We start from the raw sequence: 25,611 nt of genomic DNA, 5'->3' as shown, positions 1-25,611 counted from the left end.
AATGAGTGGCAGGTACTGAGCATTAAGACATATATCAGAGACCCTCTCTTCCCAAAGCTCAAAGACAAGTGGGAGAAAGATCAGTATACAGACAGTTTCTGATTAATAAAATAAGTTGAAACAATGTTGTTATAAATAAAACCTTAGTGGAAAAGTACCTTACTGAGAGCTGGGTTTAGGAAATCTAGGAAGGAATGACTTGTTGAACTGACCCCTGAGGAACTAATAGAAGTATAAAAATTGCCTCTTATTGCCTTCCACAGGTGGGTTACCTTCTACAGTGTGAAAAATGTGCTCTGTGCATATTTATTGCGTACTTGATTCTTCCATTTGTCATTTATAACAATTGTAATTATATGATTTGTGTATTTGTTTGGTGTCCTTCCCTGCTAAACTTCACATCTTATTAGAATAGGAACCATGTTAGACATGTACTTGACTATTCCTATCATTTAGTAAATGACAATTCCATTTTCAGATTCATTCAGTAAAAAAATTAACCTTAGCTGGACATGGTGCAAATGTCTGATCCTAGTGACTTGGGAGACTGAGGCAGGAGAATTGCAAGTTTGAGGTCAGCCTCAGCAACTTACTGAGACCCTAAGAACTTAATGAGATCCCATTTTTAAAATAAAAAATAAAAAGGACTTGGGATGTCGCTCAGTGGTTAAAAAGCCCTCGGTTCAATCCTCAATAACCACCCACCTCCCCAATTTAAACTCTCTGTAACTTTTTTATTTTATAAACTTTTCCAGTCTTTTGTAAAAACAACTTAAGATAAAAGTACATTGTACAACTGTATGATGTTTCTTTGTATCCATATTCTATACACTTAAATTTTTTTAACACTGAGATATCCCTTGTGCAGCATAGTTGTAACTACCTATTGAGAAATAATTCAGAAAACCAAAAATCCAAAACAGAAAAACTATGTATGCATGCACATGCAGTAAGACCATCACCCAATCGAGATAGTTGCATTAATTTTTAAGAAATCGGATACATTGAGTACAATTGAATACATCTAACCAAACTTCAGTATACTTTATTCTGCTGAAAGGATTTTTAGAGACAGGGCCTCACTAAATTTCTGAGGCTGGCTTTGAACTCTTGATCCTCCTGCCTCAGCATCCCAAGCCACTGGGATTATAGACATGTGCTGCCATGCGAGGTGAAAGGGTTTTATTGAACTAGATCTAGTTTTTTAAAAAAAAGGACCAACGTTATACAGTGTGATTTTAAGTAACTACATTTGAACCTGAAAAAAATTACAATGTAAAGTGTCTAGTAGGTGTGATCTTCTGATAGAACAAAATCCCACACTAGTTATTTGTAGAGAAATAATTTTCACCATGTTGCCTATAACCACTCAGTCAATGCTGGTGACTGATGAATTCCTCACAGGTTAAGTTTGGGTGTTTCTCTAGTTTTTTCCAGGTCATGAATCTCGAGCTACAGAAGCTCTGTGTTGGGCAGAAGGACAGCGACTCTTTAGTGCTGGACTCAATGGAGAAATCCTTGAGTATGACTTACAGGCATTAAACGTCAAGTATGCCTTGGATGCCTTTGGAGGACCTATTTGGAGTATGACTGCCAGCCCCAGTGGCTCTCAACTTTTGGTCAGTAAGCAACTATTGATAATTCAAACTGAGATTTCTCTTGTGCCCATTTTTGACTTTCCTCCCTGTGTTCTTGAGGTGAATAAGGTTGTATTATGGTACATAGCAAATCCAGTCTTAGCTGGGTCCCAGTAATCGCAACCCCAAGATTGGTATTGCTATTTTTAATACGATTTATATATAAATATACATGTATATGTTTATATATCAGTTTTGATGGACCTTTATTTTCTTTATTTATTTACATGCAGTGCCGAGAATTGAACCCAGTGCCTCACACATGCTAGGCAAGCGCTCTACCACTGAGCTACAACCCCAGCCGTTGGTATTAATATTGAGGATTAAAAATCCCTTGTTTCCAGGAACGGTGGGACAGAAAGTGACAGAGGAAGTTGGACATACTCCTGTCATCCCAGAGGCTCAGGAGGCTGAGGCAGGAGGATCTTGAATTCAAAGCCATCCTCAGCAAAATCAAAGTGCTAAGTAACTCAGTGAGACCCAGTCTCTAAATAAAATACAAAAAAGGGCTGGGGATGTGGCTTAGTTGTCTAGTGCCCCTGAGTTCAATCCCTGATACCCTCCCACCCCACCCAAGAAGGATTCCTTGTCATCTTGCTTTCTTTTTGCTGCTAGCTTGGGCCTCATTTAATTGGTAATTAGGTGAGAGGGTTAATCTGTTCAGTATTTCCCAAGCTATGTTCATTTGAACAGGGAGATGTAGAGACTAGTTTTTGTTTTGGTGTGCTGTGTGTTTGTGATAAATTTTGATTCAGAATACCGCATAGTAAACCCTATGCATATATGTATGTACACGTACCGTGTATGTATTACATTTAAAGTGTTTTTTGTTTGTTTTTGTTTTGGCATTGGGAATTGAACCAGGGGTGCTTTACCTCTGAGCTATATCCCAGTCCTTTTTATGTTTTATTTTTGAGACAGGTCTTGTTAAGTTGCTAACCTTGAACCTATTCTCATTCTGCTTTATCCTTTCAAGTATTAAAAGTTTTGGGAGATTTTTCAGCAAGTTAACCTGTGTGACTGTGTTTCAATTGAGTTTCTCAAAAATGTTGAGGATGATTGCCATTAGAGTAAATGTTTGCAGAGATTTAATTTTCTGTGGTGTCTGTGATTTTTTAAAATGTGCATTGGTTTGTGTATTAAGGTAATATACACTTTTAGGTTATACGGTTAGTAGATCTTTTATTTAGGCTAGGGTCTCTACCAGATACACTGTAAAATTCTACTTTTGTTATATGTCAAGTGCAGGAATTGGGCTACCAATAAGAACATTAATATCACCCACCCTGCTTTCTAGCTAGGATATGAAGACTGTCGGGGATTTACTGTCAATTTCTAGATACTAATACTTTTTTTCTCCCACAGACTTTTTGTTTCAGGGCAAATGATAGTTTTGGAGAAGAATTATCTATATATTTGTGAGGTGTGTGTATGTGTTTTAGTTCTGTAAAATTATGTTTATTTTCTCTGTTTTCTACCTCTTTGTCCCTAATAGGTTGGCTGTGAAGATGGATCTGTGAAACTCTTTCAAATCACCCCAGACAAAATCCAGTTTGAAAGAAATTTTGATCGGCAGAAAAGTAAGGGTCGTTTTAGGTGGGGCAGTGAATAGCCTTAACAAGAAGTTATGTTTCTGTGCCACTGGGGATGGGATATTTTCCCATGGCTACAGGTAATATTTTATCTACATCCTAATTTTATCTGAGCACAGAGAATATACTAGAAACCATCCTATTGTGTAACATAGTGAAGTAACGATACAAAAAAACCAAAAATCCAAATTAGGAACACTGACACTTCTGTGGACATCTATTTGTTAACTATCGCTTATTTTTGTGAAGTTTTACCAAGTGTGCATAAAGTCTTGAAACTAGAATTTCATCAGTAAGAGCTGTGGTTCTTAATCCTAGTTCAACTGGATCAGCACTGACCTAAAGAGCAGGGATCAGCAAGCACTTTTCATAAGGACTGGCTAGTAAATATTTCAGACTTTGCTGATCATATATTCTCTGCCAGCTCTGTCACTATAGCTTAAAAGCAGCCATAAATGATACTTGAATGAATGAGCGTGGCTGTACTCTAATGAAACTTTATTTATAAAAACCTGTAATGGGATGTAGTTGCTGATCCTCTTTTAGGGAATAGTAACTGTCTGTATTCGGTGTCCATTAGTAATATTCTCTGCTAATCAGATTTTTGTTTTTTTTTAGTATCTGTTGAATGTTCTTTTTTAATTACCAAGGTGATACACGCTCTTAAGAAATAATACACTTTTAACCTAGTGCGAAATAGAAAATGAACATCTCATTCCACTCTGAAGGCAACATTTTGAAACTAATCATCTAGACTTTTTTTTTTTCAATGTATTCAAACAAGTACACACAGAAAAGTTCTTATACTTGTTTTTCATCTTACTCTTTTCAGTTAATAAATCACAGACATCCTTCTGTGTCAGGGATGTCAGTCTTCATGGCTTTTTATTTTATAGTGTTCCATAATGTCTTTAACCAAATTCCTATTGATGGATATTATTTTTTTACAACAGGTGCTGCAGTGAAAATTCTTATACAGTCATGTGTTGATTAGCAATGGGGGTGGGAGAAATGCATCATTAGGTAATGTCGTGAACAGTATAGTATGTGTTTATACAAACTAAGATGGCTATGATGTTACTAGGCAATATGATCTTCCAGGACCACCATCATATATGCAGTCTGTTATTGATCAAAATAGCAGCATGCAGCTCATGACGTAGACATTTTTGAGCATTCATGCCAATATCTCTTTTTGATCAATTCATGGTGCAGTTACTGGGCACCCAAAATACACACTTCTAGATTTTGTTAATTAAATACTAGAATACTCTCAATAGATTGTATTCATTTACACTCCCATCAATCATTGTACATTATTAGAATATCAAATATTTCATTGTGAATCCCAGGCAGTTTCTTATCTATTATAAAACAGTGCTTCATAGGAGTGTGGTGGATGAGAGAGCAATGGCAGTAGAACACTAGCCCTGGAGTGCTCAGTTATCTTTTGCTGAGTATTTATGTGTATGTCACTTTCTTTTTTGTTGTACAAATCCCAAGGTCGCATCCTGAGTCTCAGCTGGCATCCCTCTGCTACCCACATTGCAGCTGGTTCCATAGACTACATTAGTGTATTTGATGTCAAATCAGGTGATTGTTTTTCTCAGTTCATTTGGGATGTGGGTTTTGTTTGTCAGATTCACATTTCTGAGTTTCCAAAGGCTTAACTTGTCATGCTATCATTGACGTTGAGGACCTAACTTCTCATAAACCTGAGATGGCACCCCAGCACAGTGGTAATCCTAGTAACTTGGGAGGCTGTGGCTGGAGAATCAGAAGTTTAAGACCAGCCTCCACAACTTAACCAAGACCTGATGTCAAAATAAAAAATAAGGACAAGGCATATAGCTCAGTGGTAAAGTGCCCCCGGTTCAGTCCTCATTACCAAAAAAAGAAACAACAACCCCCCAAAAACAGGCAAACTGAGACATGTACCAAGCATTTCACCCTTTTCTTGAATTACTACTGCTCTGCTGCTTAGTGGAATGCCTTATTTTTTTCATCATAAGAATTCACAGTAGGGGCTAGGGATATAGCTCAGTTGGTAGAGTACTTGCCTCGCAAGCATAAGGCCCTGGGTTCAAATCCCCAGCACTGCAAAAAAAAAGAATTCACAGTAGAATTCATCCATAACGAATTCTACATTTAGTATGAGTGATCAGTAGAATGCCTATTTATATATCCCAGTCCTTGATAAAAATGGAATGTAAGGTCTTGGTTATATAGTTGGTGAGACCAGAAAGGTATAGAACCATGATTTTTTTTCCCTGTTCTTGGTCTGAAATATTGGCTAATAGAATTTTTAGTGATGACATTGACTACACCTTGTTACATGGGCACATCTGTACTCCCAAGATATGGAGGCAAACCATGTTTCATTTTTCTTTTCACTCAATGCTTAAGATTTTAAATTTTCTTAACAGTTATACATGTATATAGTCAAAACTTATTACAAAAAAGCAGAAGACTCCCTTGTATCCTTTCTCCCATTTCTCAAAGGCAACCACTGAGACTCTTGACTGATTCTTTTGGTATTTATGCTGTCCATAGCTTACAATACTATATTTTGATTTTTGCTGTTTTTACCATTATTCACTGACTTCTACAACTGAGCCCGCTTTCTCCACTTTGTCAGATACCTACCCTTTCTACTGATCTCCCTTTATGCTTATGTTGTAACTTTGTTCAGATTAGTAGTCAATGTTTTCATTCTTATGACTATACAAATACTACTCTCATAGTAAATTACATTTCCTTTCCTGTATACTTTTTATTTAGTATCCTCCCTCTCTGGCTCTCTGTCCCCTCCGCATTCATCTTTGAATTCTTTCAATTGTAGGCTGTGGTTGTAGCTCAGTGATACAGCACTTACCTAGCACATGAGGGGCCCTGAGTTCAATCCCCCGTACAAAAAAAAAAAAAAGATTTTTTTTTTCCCCTGTTGGGGAAATTAGGATCCAACACATCTGAGATTTTTCTTTTCTGCTAATTTTATGGGTCTATTTGTGGGGTAGGGGGTACTGGGAATTGAACTCAGAGTTGCTTTACCACTGAGCTATATCCCCAGCCCTTTGAAAAAAAATTTTTGAGACAGTCTTGCTAAATTGATAACAGTGTTGCTAAAATGCCAAAGCTGGCCTTGAACCTGTGGTCTCAGCCTCTTGAGTTGCTGGGATTACAGGCATTTGCCAACTTGCCCAGCTACTTTTGTGCCCTTGAATATGTCTGTCCTAGACCTTTTGATTTATTCTTGTCTGTCTTAGCCACCATGAGATCTGAAACTTGATTTTTCACAGATTTTTTGGTCACTTTTATTTCTCTGTTGTATATGATTCTCTGTTTCCATGTTAGGAAATCTGATGCCATTCTGAGAATTGATCCTTTTTACATACAAACACCTGAGGTTGGGTTGTTTGTTTTATGGGAACTTTTAGTGTATCCCCTTTATTTATTTATTTATTTATTTATTTATTTATCTATGCTGGGAGATTAAACCCAAGGCTTTGTGCATGTTAGACAGGTGCTGTATTACTGAGCTACATCCTCATTCCCCTTTGTCCTTTCATCCCAAAATTTCATAATTGTGCTCTTGGTGTGTAAACTTTTTGTGGGGGGCATCAATGCCCTGGGTTCAATCCTAAGCACCAATTATACTGGATACCTTGTAGAGGTTCTTTTAATCCAAAATCCACGTTCTTTATTCTTCAGTTCTGGATGAAATTCTTGTAATTATTTTGTAGATGAGTTTCTTTCCATTTTCTCTTTCAGGAATTTTATTATTTGGATATTGGGTCTTCTAATTTTTCTTATCTATTTTTTCACTCCCATTTTTTATCTTTTTGATATTTTAGTATACTTTAATATTATAAGTTTGTTGTCTTTATTTTCATGGTACTGGGGATTGAACCCAGGAGCACTCTACCACTGAACCACATCTCAACCCTTTTTAAATTTTGAGACCCTCTTGCTAAGTTGCTTAGGCTGACACAGAACTTGGGATCCTCCTCTCTCGGCCCCCCAGATCCCTGCACTGTTTATTGAGATTACAGGTGTACACCACCATACCTGATATCTTTATATTTTAATCCTTTTGGTGAACTTTTTCTTTTTTCCCTGCAGTGCTAGGGATTAGACCCAGGGCTTCACACATGCCAGGCATATGCTCTACCACTGAGCCACTTCCCCAGCCCCTCAAGTGAAGTTTTTGTTTTGCCATTTCCATTTCTTTTGTTTTATGAAAAAAAAATTGTTTAATGGGTGCTTTGGATTGAACCCAGGGCCTTGTGCATATTAGGCCGACGCTCTACCACTGATCACATTCTAACCCTGAATATTCTTCTTTGTAACATTTTCTTGTTTTTTTTTTTTTTTTGTTGTTGTTGTTGTTTTTTTTTTTAACTATAAATGAACTCTTCTCTTTTTAAGACTATTGATGATACTGTTTGTCAGGCATTCTTCACACTTCCAGTTTCCTCATTTCATTTATTGTTGTTTTCATTAGTTCACGTGGCCTCTGCCTTTCATATTAGAAGCTTTCCTCAGTTCCAGTGTTCACCATTACATCAGTGGGGCCTGCTGAGTGTTGGCTTCCCTGAAGGACAATCTAAGTTGTTTGGGGAACTTCTGAAATCAGGATCTTTAGATCTTTTTCTCTTGGGCCATTCATCATCCTCAGAAGTTTTGTTTTTGTTTTTGTACTAGGGCTTAACTGAGGGCCCCGTACATTCTGAACATGGGCTTAACCTATGAGCTCTTCCCTCAAAAGTGGTTTTTCTTCCTGCCAAGTGAGTTTAGTTCTGACTTTTAAGCATTCTGAAGAGAAGAAAACTGGTGTACTTGATATTCAGTTAGAATTTTCACTTAATCCTGTTTTTCATATAGTACTCCCCACCTCCGTTGTTTCCTATATCCCTCTTCAGAGAGTAACTCTCCAGTCTTCTGTTGAGATTGAGTTTAGGGAGTTGCCTGGCTTCTCAGAATTCCACCAGCTTCTTAAATTTACTTTCAACCTATTGTTCCTTTGAGCCCCTGCTTTTACTGTTTTTTGTTTTGTTTTGTTTTGTTTAATTTAAAAAAAAAACTTTTTTACAGACTGCATTTTGATTCATTGTACACAAATGGGGTACATCATATCATTTCTGTGGTTATACACGATGTAGATTCATACCATTCATGTAATCATACATGTGCTTAGGGTAATGATGTCTGTCTCATTCCACCTGTTTTTAGAGTGTCTGGAGTTATCAATTTCTGAGAATTCTATAGTAGAAATTAGATGGCTTCTTGGTTTTTCCCATGACTTACTTGGGTCTTAGTTTCAGGGTTCTGCTAAGTCAGTTACCATCCAGTCTACTTTCTAGCTCCCCAAATTTTGCCATCCTTGCTTTCTTTCCCTTTCCCATGCATGGGGTTTTAGAAAAGAGCAGAGTGTAATGTATGTGTGCAATGGGCCAGATTGAAGTGAATGTCCCACATATCTCATTTCCAAGAGATTTGTGTTCTCGATCTTGCCCTCCTCCCTCTCTCCCCTCTCCTCTTCAGGTAACCATTTTGGAGTTTCAAGACTCTGTTCAACATGACTACCCTTTACTATGTTCAGGCAACTAACTTATACCATGCCTGCCACAAGTGGTTTTTGAAAACTGAAGGAGAAATGAGTTATATCCAAAGGTGTGCTTTTCTTCTTTTTCAGGTAGTGCTATTCGTAAGATGATTGTGGACAGGCAGTACATGGGTGTGTCTAAGCGGAAGTGTATCGTATGGGGTGTGGCCTTCTTGTCCGATGGCACAGTCATAAGTGTGGACTCTGCTGGGAAAGTGCAGTTCTGGGACTCAGCTACTGGGACACTTGTCAAGAGCCATCTCATCGCAAATGCTGATGTGCAGTCCATTGCCGTAGCAGATGTGAGTAGGGTCCCAGTTTTGAGTAATTAATGTCTAAATGGAAGGGATTGTGGTGTGAGTTAGTGAACACTACAAACACTGTTGCATCATTTGGATGTTATATTGGAAGAAGATGAGGTTGGGAAAATGCGTCTGAATACCCACACCGTTTCTGTGGTATCTAATGATCACAGAATTCTCTGAAAGATCAGCACAAGGTTTTCTTCAGGTGCCCCTCTGTCCTATTTAATCCAGTCTGCTAGTAGATGGGGCACAAGCAGCCTAGAAGAATCTTGAGAATTACTGTTTCCTCTCTGTACAAGTGCTCTCATGCATCCTATTTGGGGGCATTAGGAAATAACTGCATGGTGCTGGGCATGGTGGTGGGTGCCTGTAATCCCAGGGACTGGGGAGGCTGAGGCAGGAGGATTGCAAGTTCAAATCACTTTTCTGTCCATTCTCAATGTCCACATGTTGCCTCCCTACCATCAATAAAGAGCAACACTCAAAAAGTTTTAGATTCTGGAGTATTTTGGAATTTTAAATTCCAACCGGTAAAGTCTATGCAAATATTCCAAAGTCTAAAAAACTCTGAGATCTAAAATACTTGGTCCCAAGCATTTCAAATAAGGGATATTCAGCTTTTATCAGAATTTCATTCCTTTTTTTTTTCTAATATTTTTTTAGTTGTAAATGGATCTAATACCTTCATTTTATTTATTTTTATGTGGTGCTGAAGATCAAACCCAGTGCCTTGCCACATGCTAGGCAAGCACTCTACTATTGAGTTACAATCCCATCCCCAATTTTTAAAGCTAAGTAATATTCCACTGTGTGTATTTATACACCGTGTTAGTTTATTCATGTGTTAATGGCCGTTTGGGTTATTTCTATTATTTGCATTATTTTTATCTTTTGACTATTATAAATGATACTGCTATGAATGTTGATATACAAATATCTATATGAATCCCCACTTTCAATTATTTTGTTTGTATAACCTTGTTATATTCTTGTTTGGGATTTTTGTTTGTGTATTTGGGTTTGGGGTCTTTTTTATTTATTTCTTTATATGAATTCTAGAAACCTTTTTCTAGTTTCAAGTGAAAGTCTTTTTATAAAGTACAATTGGCATTTTTATTACATTATGTAAACTTCTGCATTTTCTTCATGGCAATGTCTCTATCGTGCTAAACATTCCTATTAAAAAACATGGTATAGATTTCTTCGTTCAGGTATCTCTTTTGTAGTTTAGAATTTAAATTTCAGAAGGATCTAATGTATTTCTTTTTTATTTTCTTTTGTAAAGAGCCTCGTTTGTATACAGTCATGTGTTGCTTGATGACAGGGACATGTTCTGAGAAATATGGTATTAGGTGATTTGGTGTTATGTGAACATAATAGAATGTACTTACACAAACCAGTAGATACAGCCTCCTACAGTACACAACTAGTGTACCTAATTGTATGTGCTGTATTTTTACACAACTGGCAGTGCAGATTTGTTTACATCAGCATCACTGTGAACATGTGAGTAATGTTTCATGCTACAACATTTGATGACTATAATGTCACTAGATAATATAAAATTTTGAACTCGTTTTAATCTTACATGAGCACTGTCCTTTGTGAATGTAGCCTGTTGTTGACTGAAACATGCAGTGTGTGACTGTAAAATTTAAACAGTTGGAGGTACTGATTGTTAATTTTGTCAGTAGAGGGCGCATCGTCACCTATAGATGACCTTGCTTCTCTAGTGGAATTGTTAACTTCCAGAAGGAAGAAGCGCCCAGAACCTCCCTTCTACTTCTGGGCTTGAGTTTTCCCCTAAGCTGCCTAGACAGAAGTCTCACAGAATATTTTTACATCTGGACCCTGCTTTGTTCACATGTACTTGCTCATGATTTAATTTTTCAGCAAGAAGACAGTTTTGTGGTGGGCACAGCTGAAGGCACAATATTCCATTTTCAACTGGTCTCTGTGACTTCCAATAGCAGTGAGAAGCAGTGGGTGCGGACAAAACCATTCCAGCACCACACACACGATGTGCGTGCTGTGGCCCACAGCCCAACCGCACTGATCTCTGGAGGTGGGTCCTGCTCCCTGTCAGGCTGCTGCTTTACTCTGCTCGGCTCTGGTTATTTTCATACTTAACTTCTCATTCTGTAACCTCCTCACCACCTTGCCCAGGCACTGACACCCACCTGGTTATTCGTCCTCTCATGGAGAAGGTGGAGGTAAAGAATTATGATGCTGCTCTCCGAAAAATCACCTTTCCTCATGTAAGTATCATCCCATCCCCTGTTGGCCCCTCATCTCCCTGACCCTTTGTCCTATAAGATTACTTGCTGGGTAAATTTATGGAATTTTTTTATAGTTGTCTTCTTTATTCTTCTATTCTGATGCAAGCCTCCTGCAATAATTTTTGGGGGCAGGAGATTCATAGCAACACCTTAGTATACTTTCTGAAGAAATAATTTCCTTTTCCAAATAATTGTGGTTTATGGTATCCTGTTTATTTTTAAGGGAGGGCTCTATTGTTTTGAGTGAAAAGAGTAAGATCTAAGCTTCTAGGGTTTCTAGGTAAATGGTGCCCATCTTCATAAGTGAGTAGTCCTCCCCTACACCTGCTTCCACATTCCATTCATCACCAACTTTACCGTCTCCCGGTCTCATTATGTATGTATACATATACACATATATAATACACATACGTACATCTTTCTTGAGTTACATGATATATAAAAGTATACATGTTTATATGATTTGACAAGGGTGGACATAGTTGTTAGTGTCTCTTGAAACTATTTCTTTGTGCTACCATTGTTAGTTTGGATTAGTATGTTTTCTGATCTGGATTCCTTTACGGTAACTTCCTTTTTTTCTAGTTTTTTTTTTTTTTTTTTTTTTTTTTGGTCGTCAGTGAATCTTTATTTTATTATTTTATTTATTTATTTATATGTGATGCTGAGAATTGAACCCAAGGCGTCACACATACCAGGCAACCATTCTACCACTAAGCCACAACACCATCCCTACAGTAGCTTCCTTAGTGATCTCCTTTCATTACCATGTGGTCATTCTAGCCTGTTCTCCATTTATCTGTTTAAAAAGCAACTCTATTCATTGCTCCATGCTTTAAAGCTTTTGGTTGTCCCTATTGCTTGCAGCATAGAGACCTCATTCTTCAGTGTGGCATATTGACCTGTCTTGCTCTCAGATTGGTCCTTCAGCTTCCCTTGCTTCTCCTTTCACACATTTGTAGCACCCCCACCCCCAACAGTCTAGCCATTCTGAAAAGTGTGTTTTTATTCCCTTGAATGCTCTTTGACCTTTGAACTATTTTACCTACCATTGACCTCCTTAGAACATCCTGCCTTGCCTTCTTTGCCTGACTAATCTTTACCAGCGAACCTCATCTGGGCTCTTATCTTTACCTCCACAAGGCTAGGTTAGATGTCCTTTCCACTTTTTTCCATTGTATGCTGTACTTAGGCATGTTAAACTTTTAAGCATACTGTAGCATAATTGTCTGTTTCTTTATTGTGGTATTGGGGATTGAACCTAGGGGTGTCCTACTACTTTGCTCCATCCCCAGTCCTTTTTATTTTCTATTTTGAGATAGGGTCCCCTAAATGCTGAGACTGGCCTCATACTTGCTATTCTCCATTGATCTGTTTGAAAAGCAACTCTATTCATTGCTCCATGCTTTAAAGCTTTAAAGCTTAGGAGCTACGTGCTGTAGCTCCTAGGTAGCTGGGATTATAGAGTTGTGCCACCATGTCTGATTGTAATTGCCTACTTATGTCCCCTTTAAACCAGAAGCTCTTTGAGAGCAGTAACAGTTTTTAGTCACTAATTGTTCTTAAATCCTAGGACAGGGCCTGGCCTATGGTAGTAGTTATTGAAATGTTTATCAAGTCAGTGGATTTCAAAATGTGCTAAAAAGTCGCTGCTGCATCTAGTACTGAGGCAGAAAATGACCCTGGCCTTTTTATAACTTTTCAATTCTTCCTTACAGCGATGTCTCATTTCTTGTTCTAAAAAGAAGCAGCTTCTACTCTTCCAGTTTGCTCATCACTTGGAACTTTGGCGACTGGGATCCACAGTGGCAACAGGTAAGACAGGAGAAAGCTTTTTTCCCCCAATAAGAAAACCATAGGACTGGAGATGTGACTTAGCTGTAGAGTGCTTGTCTATTATACATGAGGCCCCCAGTTTGATTCCCAATTTGCAAAAAAAAAAAAGAAAAAGAAAAAGAAAGAAGAGATAACTGTAGAGAGAATACTAAAAATCAGAATTGCAGTTTATATTCAACTTATGCAAAGAGATTTTTCTGTGTTGAAGGGAACTTATGGTTTTCCCATGCATAAGAATAAACACACAAATTATAGTGAAAAAATCTTGAGTAGGAGACAGGAGCAGTGGTGCACGCCTGTAATCCCAGCAACTTGGGAGGCTGAGGCAGAAGGATCGCAAGTTCAATGCCAGCCTCAGGAACCTAGTGAGGCCCTAACCACCTTAGTGAGACATAAAATAAGACATAAAAAGGGCTGGGGATGTGGCTCAGTGGTTAAGCGTGCCCCTGGGTTCAATCCCTGGAACAAAAAAAAAAAAAAAAAAAAAAAAAAAAATCTTGAATAGAATACTGAATCATCTCTTTAAAGCTTAAACGTCTGTACGATACACTGCAGAGTATAATAGATAAGGATTGTAGGGTAGGGTCACAGTTTGCCCTAACTTGACTGAGATGGCATCAGTCTGTTAAAAAAAAAAAATGACAAAATGCAATAATGGGTAGTGACAGTCCTGCATTGAAACAAAGGTCACATGGATCTTGCTGGAGTGACAACCTAGTAGAATTTTTTGATTCCTGTTAAGGAAATGTGTGAGTCCTCTTATTAAAGTGGAGTAAAGTTGAGACCTTGCAAACTCCTCTTTTACCCACCAGCATGCCACTGGGGAGTAGACTTTCAAATGTTTGATGATGTATCATAGGGTAGAAGTACTCACTGGTTTTCTCTCCATATATCCCTAAAGTTGTGCATGTCAACTGGTAGACAGTCCATTCTACCAAGAAATTACTTTTTTAAGAAGAAAACTGTACAAATAATCTTCCTTTGATAAGAAAAAATTCAGGCAAATCTTCTTATTTCAGGCAAGAATGGGGATACCCTTCCGCTCTCTAAAAATGCAGATCATTTACTACATCTCAAGACAAAGGTAAGGAGGGTTACAAACCCTTTGTGGTTAGGCCCTGAAATTCAGAATTTTTTTCCCATTCTGAGGGTTACTTTGTTCACTTTGTGTCGTAAATTCTAAAACTATTTGAATGAAGGAAATCCAGAGCTGGATTGCCCTGTGATGATAAGTTGGACTTTCAGTATTTATTAGATGAATGTATAAAAGAAATTGGTTATTACCCTCCTCTTAATATTGTTATGAAAATAATAAGATAGTACAGAGGATATACAATGAATCATGATCCTCCCCCAACTATACCCTCCTAGGGATCAGCACTGCCAACAACTTATATAGGCAGAAAAAGTTTCCACCTTTGGGTGTATGTGTATATGTCCTTTTTACATTAATAGGGCTGCATCTACAAACTGCTTTTATCTTTCTTTTAAAAAAATCTTTACACAAATATTTGTGATCACAGTCTAATAAAATTTAAGAGCTAGGAATATAGCTCAGTGACAGAGTCCTTGCCCAGCATGCACCAAGCCCTAGGTTCAATCCCTAGCACTCCCAAAACAAACCAAAGAAAAACGAGGCAACCAATATCAGTAGTTTATATTTTTACCACCTCTTTATTCTCATCATCTGAAATTATTGTTTAGTTATTAGCCTTTCTCCTATATCCTTTCCTCTTAGGGTGTGTGAAAGAGAGAGAGAAAGAAATTGTCAGGCGTGGTGGCATGTGCCTGTAACCCCCAACTACTTAGGAGGTAAAGGCAGGGTGATTGCAAGTTTAAGGCCAGTCTGGGCAACTTAGTGAGACCCTATCTGAAAAATAAAAAGCTCAACAATAGAATGCCCCTAGGTTCAGTCCCCACTACTGCAAGATAAAAAAGAAGGAAGGAAATCATCACTTTGTTTTCTGAGTTTTAAAAAATTCTATAAATGTTACATTGTACTTTTCTTTTTTCTTCTCCAAATATTTTTCATTTTTTTATTTTAATATTTTTAGTTGTAGATGGACATGATATCTATCTTTTTTTTTATGTGGTGCTGAAAATGGAACCCAGTGCCTCACACGTGCCAGGCAAACGCTCTACCACTGAGCCATAACCCCAGCCCTTTCAATTGTTCTTGCAGATTTTAAAAGCAGGGTCTAATAGGCAAAACAGAAAACCAGTACCATCCTCCCAAGCTTTTCTGCATTAAATGCCTCCCTGCTCTGGTTTCCAAGTTGGGGTTGGGATTTAGTACAAGGCTATCTGTGAATAACTTAAAGGGGCAGGTAAGTACACAGTATTGATAGACCTTTGTTCTTGGATTTGGAAATCAAAGTCACATCAGTTAGATTCTCTGCTTCTGAATTAATAGTGAGGGCTGGGGATATAGCTCAGTTGGCAGAGTGTTTGCCTTGCATGCACAAGACCCTGGGTTCAATCCCCAGCACTGCAAAAAAAAAAAAAAAAAAAAGATTTGAAATAATAGTGACACATAGTTTATGAGAATTATGTATAGGCATTTGTGGAAATGTCCAGAGTGGCAAAAGCATGAGAAGTTTTTACACTCTCAGTCTTGCTTCCTACTGTTTCAGGGGCCTGAGAACATTATTTGCAGCTGTATCTCCCCATGTGGAAGCTGGATAGCCTATTCTACGGTGTCTCGGGTTTTTCTCTATCGGTTGAATTATGAACATGACAACATAAGTCTCAAAAGGGTAAGTCATAGTCCAATGTGTGGTTGCATAAAAAACTTCCTAGACATGTGATTTCTGCATGAGGTGGAAATGAATTGGATGAAAATTCTTGCTCAGTGAAAAGCTTTTTAGAGACAGCTGTTACAAAACAGTCTTTTATTGTTATTTTGAATTGATTTATGTTTTGAGAGGGGTAGGAAGATGCCAGAGGTAGCAGTAAAGTGTATGCTTTCCTACTTAGTAGTTTCATATATAGCTTAGTGTTTCATTGCAGGAAGTTGAGCATTTGCTGTCATGATGAAAAGGGAGACACACAGGTTACAGGAGGCATGCTCCAGGGCCTGAGTTGATTGACTTGCTTAGAGATGGGAGGTGTTAGTGTAATTTAAGCCTGGATGTGATGATTTTCACTGGGCTGTAGATCTACCTTCTTTCTCACTGGTCTTTGCTATTGGTTCTCCCAAAGGTTTCCAAAATGCCAGCGTTCCTTCGCTCTGCACTTCAGATTTTGTTTTCTGAGGATTCAAAAAAGCTTTTTGTGGCATCAAATCAAGGGTCTCTACATATCTTTCAGCTGTTGGAAGGAAGTTTCAAGCACCTCCATACTTTCCAGCCTCAGTCAGGTGGGAGTTTGATAACTAGCCATGGGGGAGAGTTGTTAGAGTTTTGAATGTAACATTTTTTTCTTCATAGACCTCGGTGTTGGGGTTTCCTGCATGCTCTTCCCACCCGGCAAATACACTCACTCACATGTTTGCAATTTAAAGTAGGAGGAGGTATCTGGCAGATGAAGATACTGGAGGAGATCTGAAATGTTCCTCACACCTACTCTTTTTTTCACTGGGTTTTTGATTCCTTATTTAGAGCCAGAGAAGTTTTATCATCCTTCTTATGAATTTTGTTAGCAGAGAAAGAAGAAAGTTAAAAATCATCTTTAATCCCCTCACCCAGAAATAACTACCCTTTATGTTTTGGCATTTTCTAATGTGTTTGTGTGTAGGAACCTTGAAGACATGTTACTTTTTGTTTAGTTGTTTGTATAAAGTGAAGATATCCTTTTGTGCAGTTTCATTACCTGCGTTCATTTAGTGTTTATAACCATTTTTTCATGCATGAGTTGCTTGAGTGAGTGTGACTATGGCTGAGTCAACTGTTGTGCCTTAGATTTAGCATTCAGCTAAATTAGCAATTGGATACTTCTCATGGACTTTTCCCATCCCTTGGATTTTACCTGTTTCATTCTCATGTAGTCTCCATCAGCCTGAGAAGTCAACTCTTTGGACTTTAACTTTGCCTATTCGTAAGCTGCTCTAGAAACATACAGAGAAACCTCCTAGTTAGGGGTCAGATAAATTAAACTGACAGCATTTATCAAGTACCTTATATGCTTTTTATTACAAAACTCATTAGACTTATGCTTTTAGCATCCCCACCCATCCTTTAGCCACTGGTGTATGTCCTGTTAGAAAGCTTTTTCATTGTTTGTGGGGGTTCATGTAGCACATATTTTGGCACAGAAACTGTCTTACTCAGATCTGAGCAAATGATGTCTTCATTTTTATCTCTCTGGTTTCTTACATGAGGGTTGGCTAATTAAAAAGTAGACAAGTTAACATTTAGAACTAATTTGCAAAAATCTCAACAAATTATCCTCACAGTGATTTAAAACTCTTCTTGGTCTTGTTGGCTTCTGTCATCATCTTCAGGGGAAGCCTGGCTGTGGACATTGTGAATTCAGATACTTAATTGTTCTCTTTCTCTCACAGGGACAGTGGAGGCCATGTGTCTTTTGGCAGTCAGTTCAGATGGGAATTGGCTGGCTGCATCAGGAACTAGTGCTGGAGTGCATGTGTACAACGTAAAGCATCTAAAGGTGAGTGCAGGATTTCATAGCAGCATCCGGGGTTTTTTGTTGTTATTGTTTTGTTTTTTGCAATGCTGAATACTGAACCCAGGGCTTCACACGTGCTCTGCAAGCACTCTACCACTGACCTATAGCCCCTATCCCTTTCTTTGTTTTTTTTTTTTGAAACAGTCTTGCCAAATTTCCAAGGCTGGCCTCAAACTTGTAATCTTCCTGCCTCAGCCTCCCAGATTGCTGGGATTACAGGCATATACCACAACACTCATCTTAGAATTTATTTTTTAACCAAAAATATGTCCTGTTTTAGATTTTTTATTTATTTTGTTAAAATCAGTCAGTGGAAACAGTGAAACTATTCATACATTGAAATTCGAAATTAAGGATATGTGGCTAATGATAATGAGTCTATTTGAAGGAGGGAATATTCTGATATACATAGAAAACTGGTTGGAGAAAATAATAGTTTTCCTTTCATGGCTTACCTCATAATTTCAGGGTATTTTTAAATCAAACAGAACCAGAAATTTGAAAAAAACAATAATGGGATAACCTTTTTTTTACCAATCAGTAATAAAACTGATATTCATACCCTGAGTTACAAATGATCACTTACAAGCCTTCATCTTTCTCATTAAAATCAGATTAGAACTATTCAAAACTTTCAGTAAGCATTGAAGTTTATAGACACCAAAATACGTTTTCATAGGTTTGTGTGTTACTGTGTACAGAACTTAATCTTTATTATATGGTGACAGGAACATCTACTGAACATTTGCCTTGGAGCCTCACCTGCTATTTCAAAGGATGTTTATGGCTTAGGGGAGTAGCACAGTCGTAGACCACTTGCCTGGTATGTGAAAGGCTCATTCAGTCCCCAGCATCAAAAATAAAAGAACATTTTTGTGTAATGCACACATACTTTGCATTTGTACATAAATATCCTTCCTAGGCATTAATTTCTTTAAAACCCAGTGTAGAGTAGAGCTGTAGGTTTCCTGTTCAGCATATTTATGAACAATTCATTCAGACATTATTTAGAGGGAAAAGCTTTACTCTCTCTCTCTTTTTTTTTTTTTTTTTTTTTTTTTTGATGGTACTGGGAATTAAACCCTAAAGCACTCTACCACTGAACCATATCTCCAGACCTTTTTATTTTTTATTTTGAAACAGGGTCTTCTAAATTGCAACAGATAGCATTGAACTTGAGAGCTTCCTGCCTCATCTTCTCTAGTAGCTGGGATTAAGGTGTGTACCACCATGCCTGGCTGGAAAAGCTTGCCTCTTGAATTTTTTGCAGATGATGTCAGTTTTCTAAATATTACATGTACATTCTTTTAAAAAAAATAAATGAAGTCAAGTTTATTGATGAAGAAATGCCTGAAGTTTAGAGGAACTTCCATAGAATTCTTTTTGAGTTCCAAGGAGCGATTTTTTTTGAAAAAAAAAAAAAAAAAAAAAAAGGAAAACAAAAACCTACTCAGGGGTTAAAGGTATAGGTCAGTGATAGAGCACTTGTTTTGCATGCACAAGCCCCTGGGATTAAGCCCAGCATCAAAAAAACAAAAACAACCCAGGCATCTTGGCCTATGCCTACAATCCCACCAGCTCAGGAGGATTTCGAGTTCAAAGTTAGCCTCAGCAACTTAGCAAGGCCCTAAGAACTCAGTGAGACTGTTTCTAAATAAAATACAGAAAAAGGGCTGGGAATGTGGTTCAGTGTTGAGTGCCCCTAAGTTTAATCCCTGGTACCAATAAATAAATAAATAGATAAACAAACACACACCAAAAAACAACAGACCTACATCATCTAGCCTTTCTTGAAAAAAGGTACTCTAAAGAGTTACCCCTTCTTTCTGTTTTTTTCCCAGCTTCACTGCACAGTACCTGCTTACAATTTTCCAGTGACTGCTCTGGCCATTGCACCCATTACCAACAACCTTGTCATCGCTCATTCTGACCAGCAGGTAAGAAAAAATTTAGTGCTTTCTAATTCCCTTCTACTAGATAATAATCTGGAAGCTGAGGTAATGAATGGTTGAAGGAACTTTTCTCAGAAGGTGTGTCTACAGGTATTTTCTCCTGTATGAAGAGAAGCTTCTGTGCATGGTTTGGACTCATCATAAGCCAGCAGTACCCATTGGTTTGACGGGCAGTTTGCCTGGTGAAACAGAGATTTTAGAACACAGAAACACAGGAGGATGAAGGAATTTTGATGTGCTCATTCCACTGATTATTTTAGACTAACAGATGACATTGGCTCAGGTCTTTAACTGGAAATGGCATGATAAGATTTTGAGAATTGAAAGTGACTAAAGAATTGTATAATCCCCCCTTTTTAAAAATTTTTTTTGATAGTTGCAGATGGATAGCATGCCTTTTTTTTTTTAAACTTTTCCTTTTTTCTTTTTAAATATTTTTAATTGTCAATGGACCTTTATTTTATTTCTTTATATGTAGTTCTGAGAATTGAACCCAGTACCTCATGCATGCTAGGCAAGCACTTTACCACTGAGCCACAACTCCAGCCCCAGCTTGCCTTTATTTTGTTTATTTTATGTGGTGCTAGTTATCAAACCCAGTGCCTCACACGTGCTAGGCAAGTGGTCTGCCACTGAGCCCAGCCCCAGCCCCAGCCCCTGTATAATCCATTTTTACTTGTTCAGGTGAGGAAATCAGGCATCATCAATACTTCTGTCTCATCTGTGAAGTGGAGATAAGAAGCATCATCACATACACCACTTAACTCTTAGAAAGATTAAATATGATCTGGAAGCACATTTGAGTAGCTCTTTAGGCAAATGCTTCTTATTACTGCGATGAGTTTTTACACTCAGATACACAAACTCTGTCCAAAAACAAATCTCTCATTTAGTCCTTGACCAAGGGCTGAAAGATAGTGAAGCTGCAGCCTTGTTTTTGTCACACATAATAATGTTCACCTGACATCTTTTACTGCCCATTGGTCCTGTAAGTTTTTCAGTTTTTAAAACTGGTGTACCTGTTTGATTAGGAAAGATTACAGAGTTAATAAAGAGTTATCAGCAAAGCAGCCCTCTGATGAATTGCATAAATTAGTGTAACACTTTTGGAGGACATTTTGTCAGTATCTTCAAAAATTTTAAGTCCATATAGACTTGATTCAGAATTTCTACTTCTAGGCATTCTTCCTATGTGTCTTCAGTTGTGTCTTTTACATTTTAATGGAGAATTAATTGCAGCCTTGTTTGGAATAGCCAAAGATTGTAAGCAACCTAATATCCATATAGCAGATGGGATAAGTAAATCATGATGAATCCATAAAGTGAGTTGATTATTATGTGTTCTACAAAAGGGCACAATTAAAAATTAGTTATATATTTCAAAACAATTAGAGGAGAGCATAAAGATTCCCAACAAACAGAAATGATGTTCAAGGAAATGGAAATGCTAATTACCATGGTTTATTATATTTTGTGTACATGTACTGAATTACAACACTGTACTCCATAAATAAGTATAACTGTTATGTCTGTTAAAAACAAATATAAGGGACCGGGGAGATAGCTCAGTTGGTAGAGTGCTTGCCTTGCATGCACAAGGCCCTGGGTTCAATCCCCAGCACCGCAAAAAAAATATATATATATATAAGGGGTCTGGGTTGTAGCTCAGTGGTAGAATGCTTGCCTTGCACGCATGAGGCACTGGGTTCGATCCTCAGCACTACATGAATAAATAAAATAAGGGTATTGTGTCCATTTACAACTAAAAAAAATATTTTTTTTAATTAAAAAATATATAAGGGTTGGGGTTATATGTAGCTCAGGGGTAGAGTGCTTCCCTAGCACATGTGAGGCACTGTGTTCAATCCTCAGCACCACATATATATAAATAAATAAAACTATTGTGTCTATCTACTAAAAAAATTTTTTTAAATATAAAAGAAAAAGGGGGGCATTATTGATTTGTGTATGTATCAGTAGGTGCCAGTCTCCACAGTATAAGAATAAATTTAAAAAGTATGGTAAAGAATAGTATTTTACCATCATACATGCATAAAAGTCTCTGAAAAAATGTGAGCAAGAAATTGAAGTCTAGCTGGGTGTGATGGCACATACCTGTAATCCCAGCACCTGCAGAGGCAGGGTTAGTAGAATCACAGATTGAGACCAGCATCAACTTAGGCAGATCCTATCTCAAAGATAAAAAATTAAAAATGATTGAGGATGTTCAGCAGTAGAAATCCCCTGGGTTCAGTCCCCCAGTACCACTTAAAAAAGAAAAATGAAAAGAAATCGAAGGTTGCTCTTGTCTTGGAAGAGAGATACCAAGAATGCAGGGGAACTGGGTGTGGAGACATACACCTATAATCCCAGCAACTCAGGAGGCTGAGGCAGGAGGATTGCAAGTTCAAAGCCAGCCTCAGCAACTTATGGTGGCCCAAGCAACTTACTGAGACCCTGTCTCAAAAAATAAAAAGGACTGAGGATGTGGCTTAGTGGTACAAGTGGTACAGCACCCCTGGGTTCAACCCCCCATATCAAAAAAAAAGAGGATTACAGGATAATTTTTCTCTTATTCTGTAATTTACCTTTACATTTTTTTTAAAAAAACTGAGCACACAAATGAATCATTACTTTTGTCAGGTATTTGAGTACAGTATCCCAGAAAAACAGTACACAGAGTGGAGCCGGAATATCCAGAAACAGGGGTTTCACCATCTTTGGCTTCAAAGGGATACTCCCATCACACACATCAGTTTTCACCCCAAGAGACCAATGCACATCCTCCTCCACGATGCCTACATGTTCTGCATCATTGACAAGTCGTTGGTGAGTTTTGCACTACCCTTTCCCTGAATGTTTTTCACTTAGGAATCTTCAAATTCACAAAGAGACTAGTGAGAGAAAGAATTAGAATAAAGGTTCCTAGTATATTCTTTGGAGGAAAGCAGCTTTTGACAGATTTCCTTATTTGCATTCCTACTCTCAGGAGGCTTTCAGGGAAGGGGTTAGCCTTTGTGTGCTGGGGTTTGCTGCTGTAAATATTTTTCTACTTTGCCAATGAGCACACAAACTTAAACAGGAAAGTGTTGGGTTGATATTCACAAGGTGACTCTTATCATGGAACATCATTGATATGGGAAACTTACTTTCAACATGAAATCCTGGGGTGGCTGAATAATGTGGTTTCATTAAATTAGATACAGACTGATGTTTTGACCACTGTATCCCTTGCAGCGGGGAGGAATTGGTCTTAAAGTCTTGAAAAAGCCCAGTCAGAAAAATCCTTTCTTCATGACTGTGATTTAGGTAGGATGTGAGCATTTTCTTTGCTAGCTGCTGTTTGATTTACTCCAAATACATGTCTTTACTGGGCAGGGGCTTGCTTTTCTAGGAGAGTGTTGTGGGCTATGGCCATATCAGCATTGAACTTCAGGCTTAGATTACAACCAACCTTGGCTGATTTGGTATATCTGTGAAGGTGGGGGTGGAAGGAGCATGGGGAAACCAGCAGATGGTTCTAAAGGAGGTGTGCATAGGGATGTGTCACTGAAACTCATCTTGTGGGCCCTGTGTCCTGTGGGTGTGGGAAGCAGAGTTGGCTGACAAGTGCCTTCTGCAAGATGAGTGATACAGGAAGGGCCCCTCCCACTCGCTTGCCTCTCTGTAACTCAGCCCAGATGGCTTTTTCCCAAGCCCTGGTGATAAGTCCATCACTTCCTCAAACTGGGCACAACTATTTCCCAAGGAAGTCAGAGATGGAAGTATCATTTGTTTGGCCAGAGGCCATCTCTTGAGGTGTCAGTGACATCATTGGGAGTGGTTTGTGTTGAAGCTTCACTTGGGGAGAACTTCAGTCAGATAGCCAATCTGTGATCTTATTGGGGAAGAGTCCAGAAAGCACAGAGCCTGTGTGGGCTGAGCTTCTGCACATGCTGATTTGTTCTATTCTGACAAAGTGTTACTGATGAGACTGGCCAGAAGCCTTAGCTGGACCCTTTGATCCTGCCAGTGTGGTGTACCAAGTGATTTCTTGCCTCCTCCTGCCCTGTTTCACTGCAGTATGACTGGAATAGTTCCACAGCTATCTTCCCAAAGTAAAGAAAATCGAGGTAAAGTAAGGAGGTTGTGAATAATCAACGTGGTGGTTTGAAGATGGTGTTGGCCTGAAAAACCACTGCAGTCCTTTGGTCTGTGCAAGTTCAATAAAACTAACATTTTAAATAATGTGTCTTTGTCTTTTTAGCCTCTTCCAAATGACAAAACCTTACTCTACAATCCACTTCCTCCCACAAATGAATCAGATGTCTTCCGGAGGCGCACGGCCCATGCCTTTAAAATTTCTAAAATATATAAGGTAAAACATCTTGTGTTGTACTTTGCATGGCTGACGCTTCCTGATATTATCAAAATGTAATAAGCTCCACAATTAGAAGAAAGAACACCTTCATTTTATATGCAGAGATCCTGGTTTGGGAGAGACAAGTGACCATTTTGAGGTTATCTGTCCCTGTGTCTCTATTCTGTTGTTCTTGAATTAGTAGATGAGAGGTATTTCTATTTCATTGTACTTAGGTTAGAGGCAGGTGTACAAAACTTATTGGAAATGATGTTGGTGCGCAGGTGGGGGGATCTTTTAAGGGTGAAAGCTGTTTTTTTTTTAATTTGAGTTCTTGTTAGAGAATGTTCCATGAGTTCAATTTTAAGCAAATGCAAGTCACTGAATTTGTTGGGAGTTCCTCTTTTTCTGGCTAGTCTTTTCACTGTATATTAAACATATCCATTGAGCTTATGATGCAGATTTTTTATGGATGGATTCAGTTAAAAGCTCACAACCTTTCCTACTGTTTTTTGTTGTTGTTTGTTTTTAAAAAAAATTTTTTTTGTTGTTGTTATTGATGGACCTTTATTTTACTCATTTATTTATATGTGGTGCTGAGGATTGAACCCAGTGCCTCACACATGCAAACAAGTGCTCTACCACTGAGCCAGGACCCCAGCCCTTTCCTACTGTTTTGAGTCTACGTTCAGGAACAATCATTAGACTTAGGTTCATTGAACTTTGAATGAGGCTAATCTTTTAGTTCTGTCTGTTCAGAACTAGCTCTAGATTATAACTCCTGGTGGCCTTACTGTCATCTCTCTGCAGCCCTTACTCTTCATGGATCTTTTGGATGAAAGGACACTCGTGGCAGTAGAACGGCCCCTGGATGACATCATTGCTCAACTCCCACCACCCATCAAAAAGAAGAAATTTGGAACCTAGAACAGGGCACTGTGTCCTTCCTTGAACTGTCTACTCTGTTTCTTTTCACAAATCATGATAATAAAACAAAGTTATTCTTTAGAACTAGTCATTATTAATGTTATCTTCTAAAACATTGGGCATTAATTTCCCTTCACTGGGTAAAAGTGAGTGGAGATTTCCTACAAAACTCCAAGGTAAAAAGCATCTCTGAGCCTGCGGAGTAGACAGCATGAGCAAAGCTCACCCTCCCGAGCTGAAAAAATTTATGGACAAGAAGTTATCATTGAAATTAAATGGTGGCAGACATGTCCAAGGAATATTGCGGGGATTTGACCCCTTTATGAATCTTGTGATAGACGAATGTGTAGAGATGGCAACTAGTGGGCAACAGAACAATATTGGAATGGTGGTAATACGAGGAAATAGTATCATCATGTTAGAAGTCTTGGAACGAGTATAAATAATGACTATTCAGCACAGAAATCCATGTCCCATTTCCAGAGGGCCTGTTTAACTATGACATAAAAATCA

General features: G+C 38.2%; 2 protein-coding genes across 4 annotated transcripts in view; both read left to right on the top strand.

Moving 5' to 3' along the window:
• Utp4 (UTP4 small subunit processome component) overlaps positions 1-25,201 on the top strand; it is a 27,243-nt gene extending 2,042 nt beyond the window's left edge. For 2 of the 3 annotated variants that reach the window (XM_047527804.1, XM_047527805.1), the window contains exons 3-17: positions 1,428-1,619; positions 3,133-3,217; positions 4,733-4,822; positions 8,925-9,136; positions 11,033-11,204; positions 11,306-11,397; positions 13,137-13,233; positions 14,274-14,338; positions 15,888-16,010; positions 16,456-16,612; positions 17,756-17,862; positions 19,722-19,817; positions 22,476-22,661; positions 24,079-24,189; positions 24,982-25,200. In XM_047527804.1, coding sequence (XP_047383760.1) covers positions 1,428-1,619; positions 3,133-3,217; positions 4,733-4,822; positions 8,925-9,136; positions 11,033-11,204; positions 11,306-11,397; positions 13,137-13,233; positions 14,274-14,338; positions 15,888-16,010; positions 16,456-16,612; positions 17,756-17,862; positions 19,722-19,817; positions 22,476-22,661; positions 24,079-24,189; positions 24,982-25,098 — 1,902 coding nt within the window. In that variant the 3' untranslated portion in view covers positions 25,099-25,200. Of the gene's footprint in view, positions 1-1,427; positions 1,620-3,132; positions 3,218-4,732; positions 4,823-8,924; positions 9,137-11,032; positions 11,205-11,305; positions 11,398-13,136; positions 13,234-14,273; positions 14,339-15,887; positions 16,011-16,455; positions 16,613-17,755; positions 17,863-19,721; positions 19,818-22,475; positions 22,662-24,078; positions 24,190-24,981 lie in introns of all 3 variants that reach the window. The other variant, XM_047527806.1, reaches the window with a different exon arrangement.
• LOC124966511 (small nuclear ribonucleoprotein G-like) lies at positions 25,173-25,611 on the top strand. Its single transcript, XM_047527814.1, has one exon. It carries the CDS (start codon positions 25,310-25,312, stop codon positions 25,538-25,540), a length of 231 nt encoding a protein of 76 aa, XP_047383770.1. The 5' UTR covers positions 25,173-25,309; the 3' UTR covers positions 25,541-25,611.

This window comes from Sciurus carolinensis, chromosome 16 (assembly GCF_902686445.1).
Source record: "Sciurus carolinensis chromosome 16, mSciCar1.2, whole genome shotgun sequence".
In the NCBI taxonomy this organism is placed as follows: Eukaryota; Metazoa; Chordata; class Mammalia; order Rodentia; family Sciuridae; genus Sciurus; species Sciurus carolinensis.
This window is presented reverse-complemented; position numbering and strand designations above follow the sequence as displayed.

Excerpts from the sequence above, each read along its gene's own strand:
- LOC124966511 (XM_047527814.1), top strand. The coding sequence starts at position 25,310 with ATGAGCAAAGCTCACCCTCCCGAGCTGAAAAAATTTATGGACAAGAAG.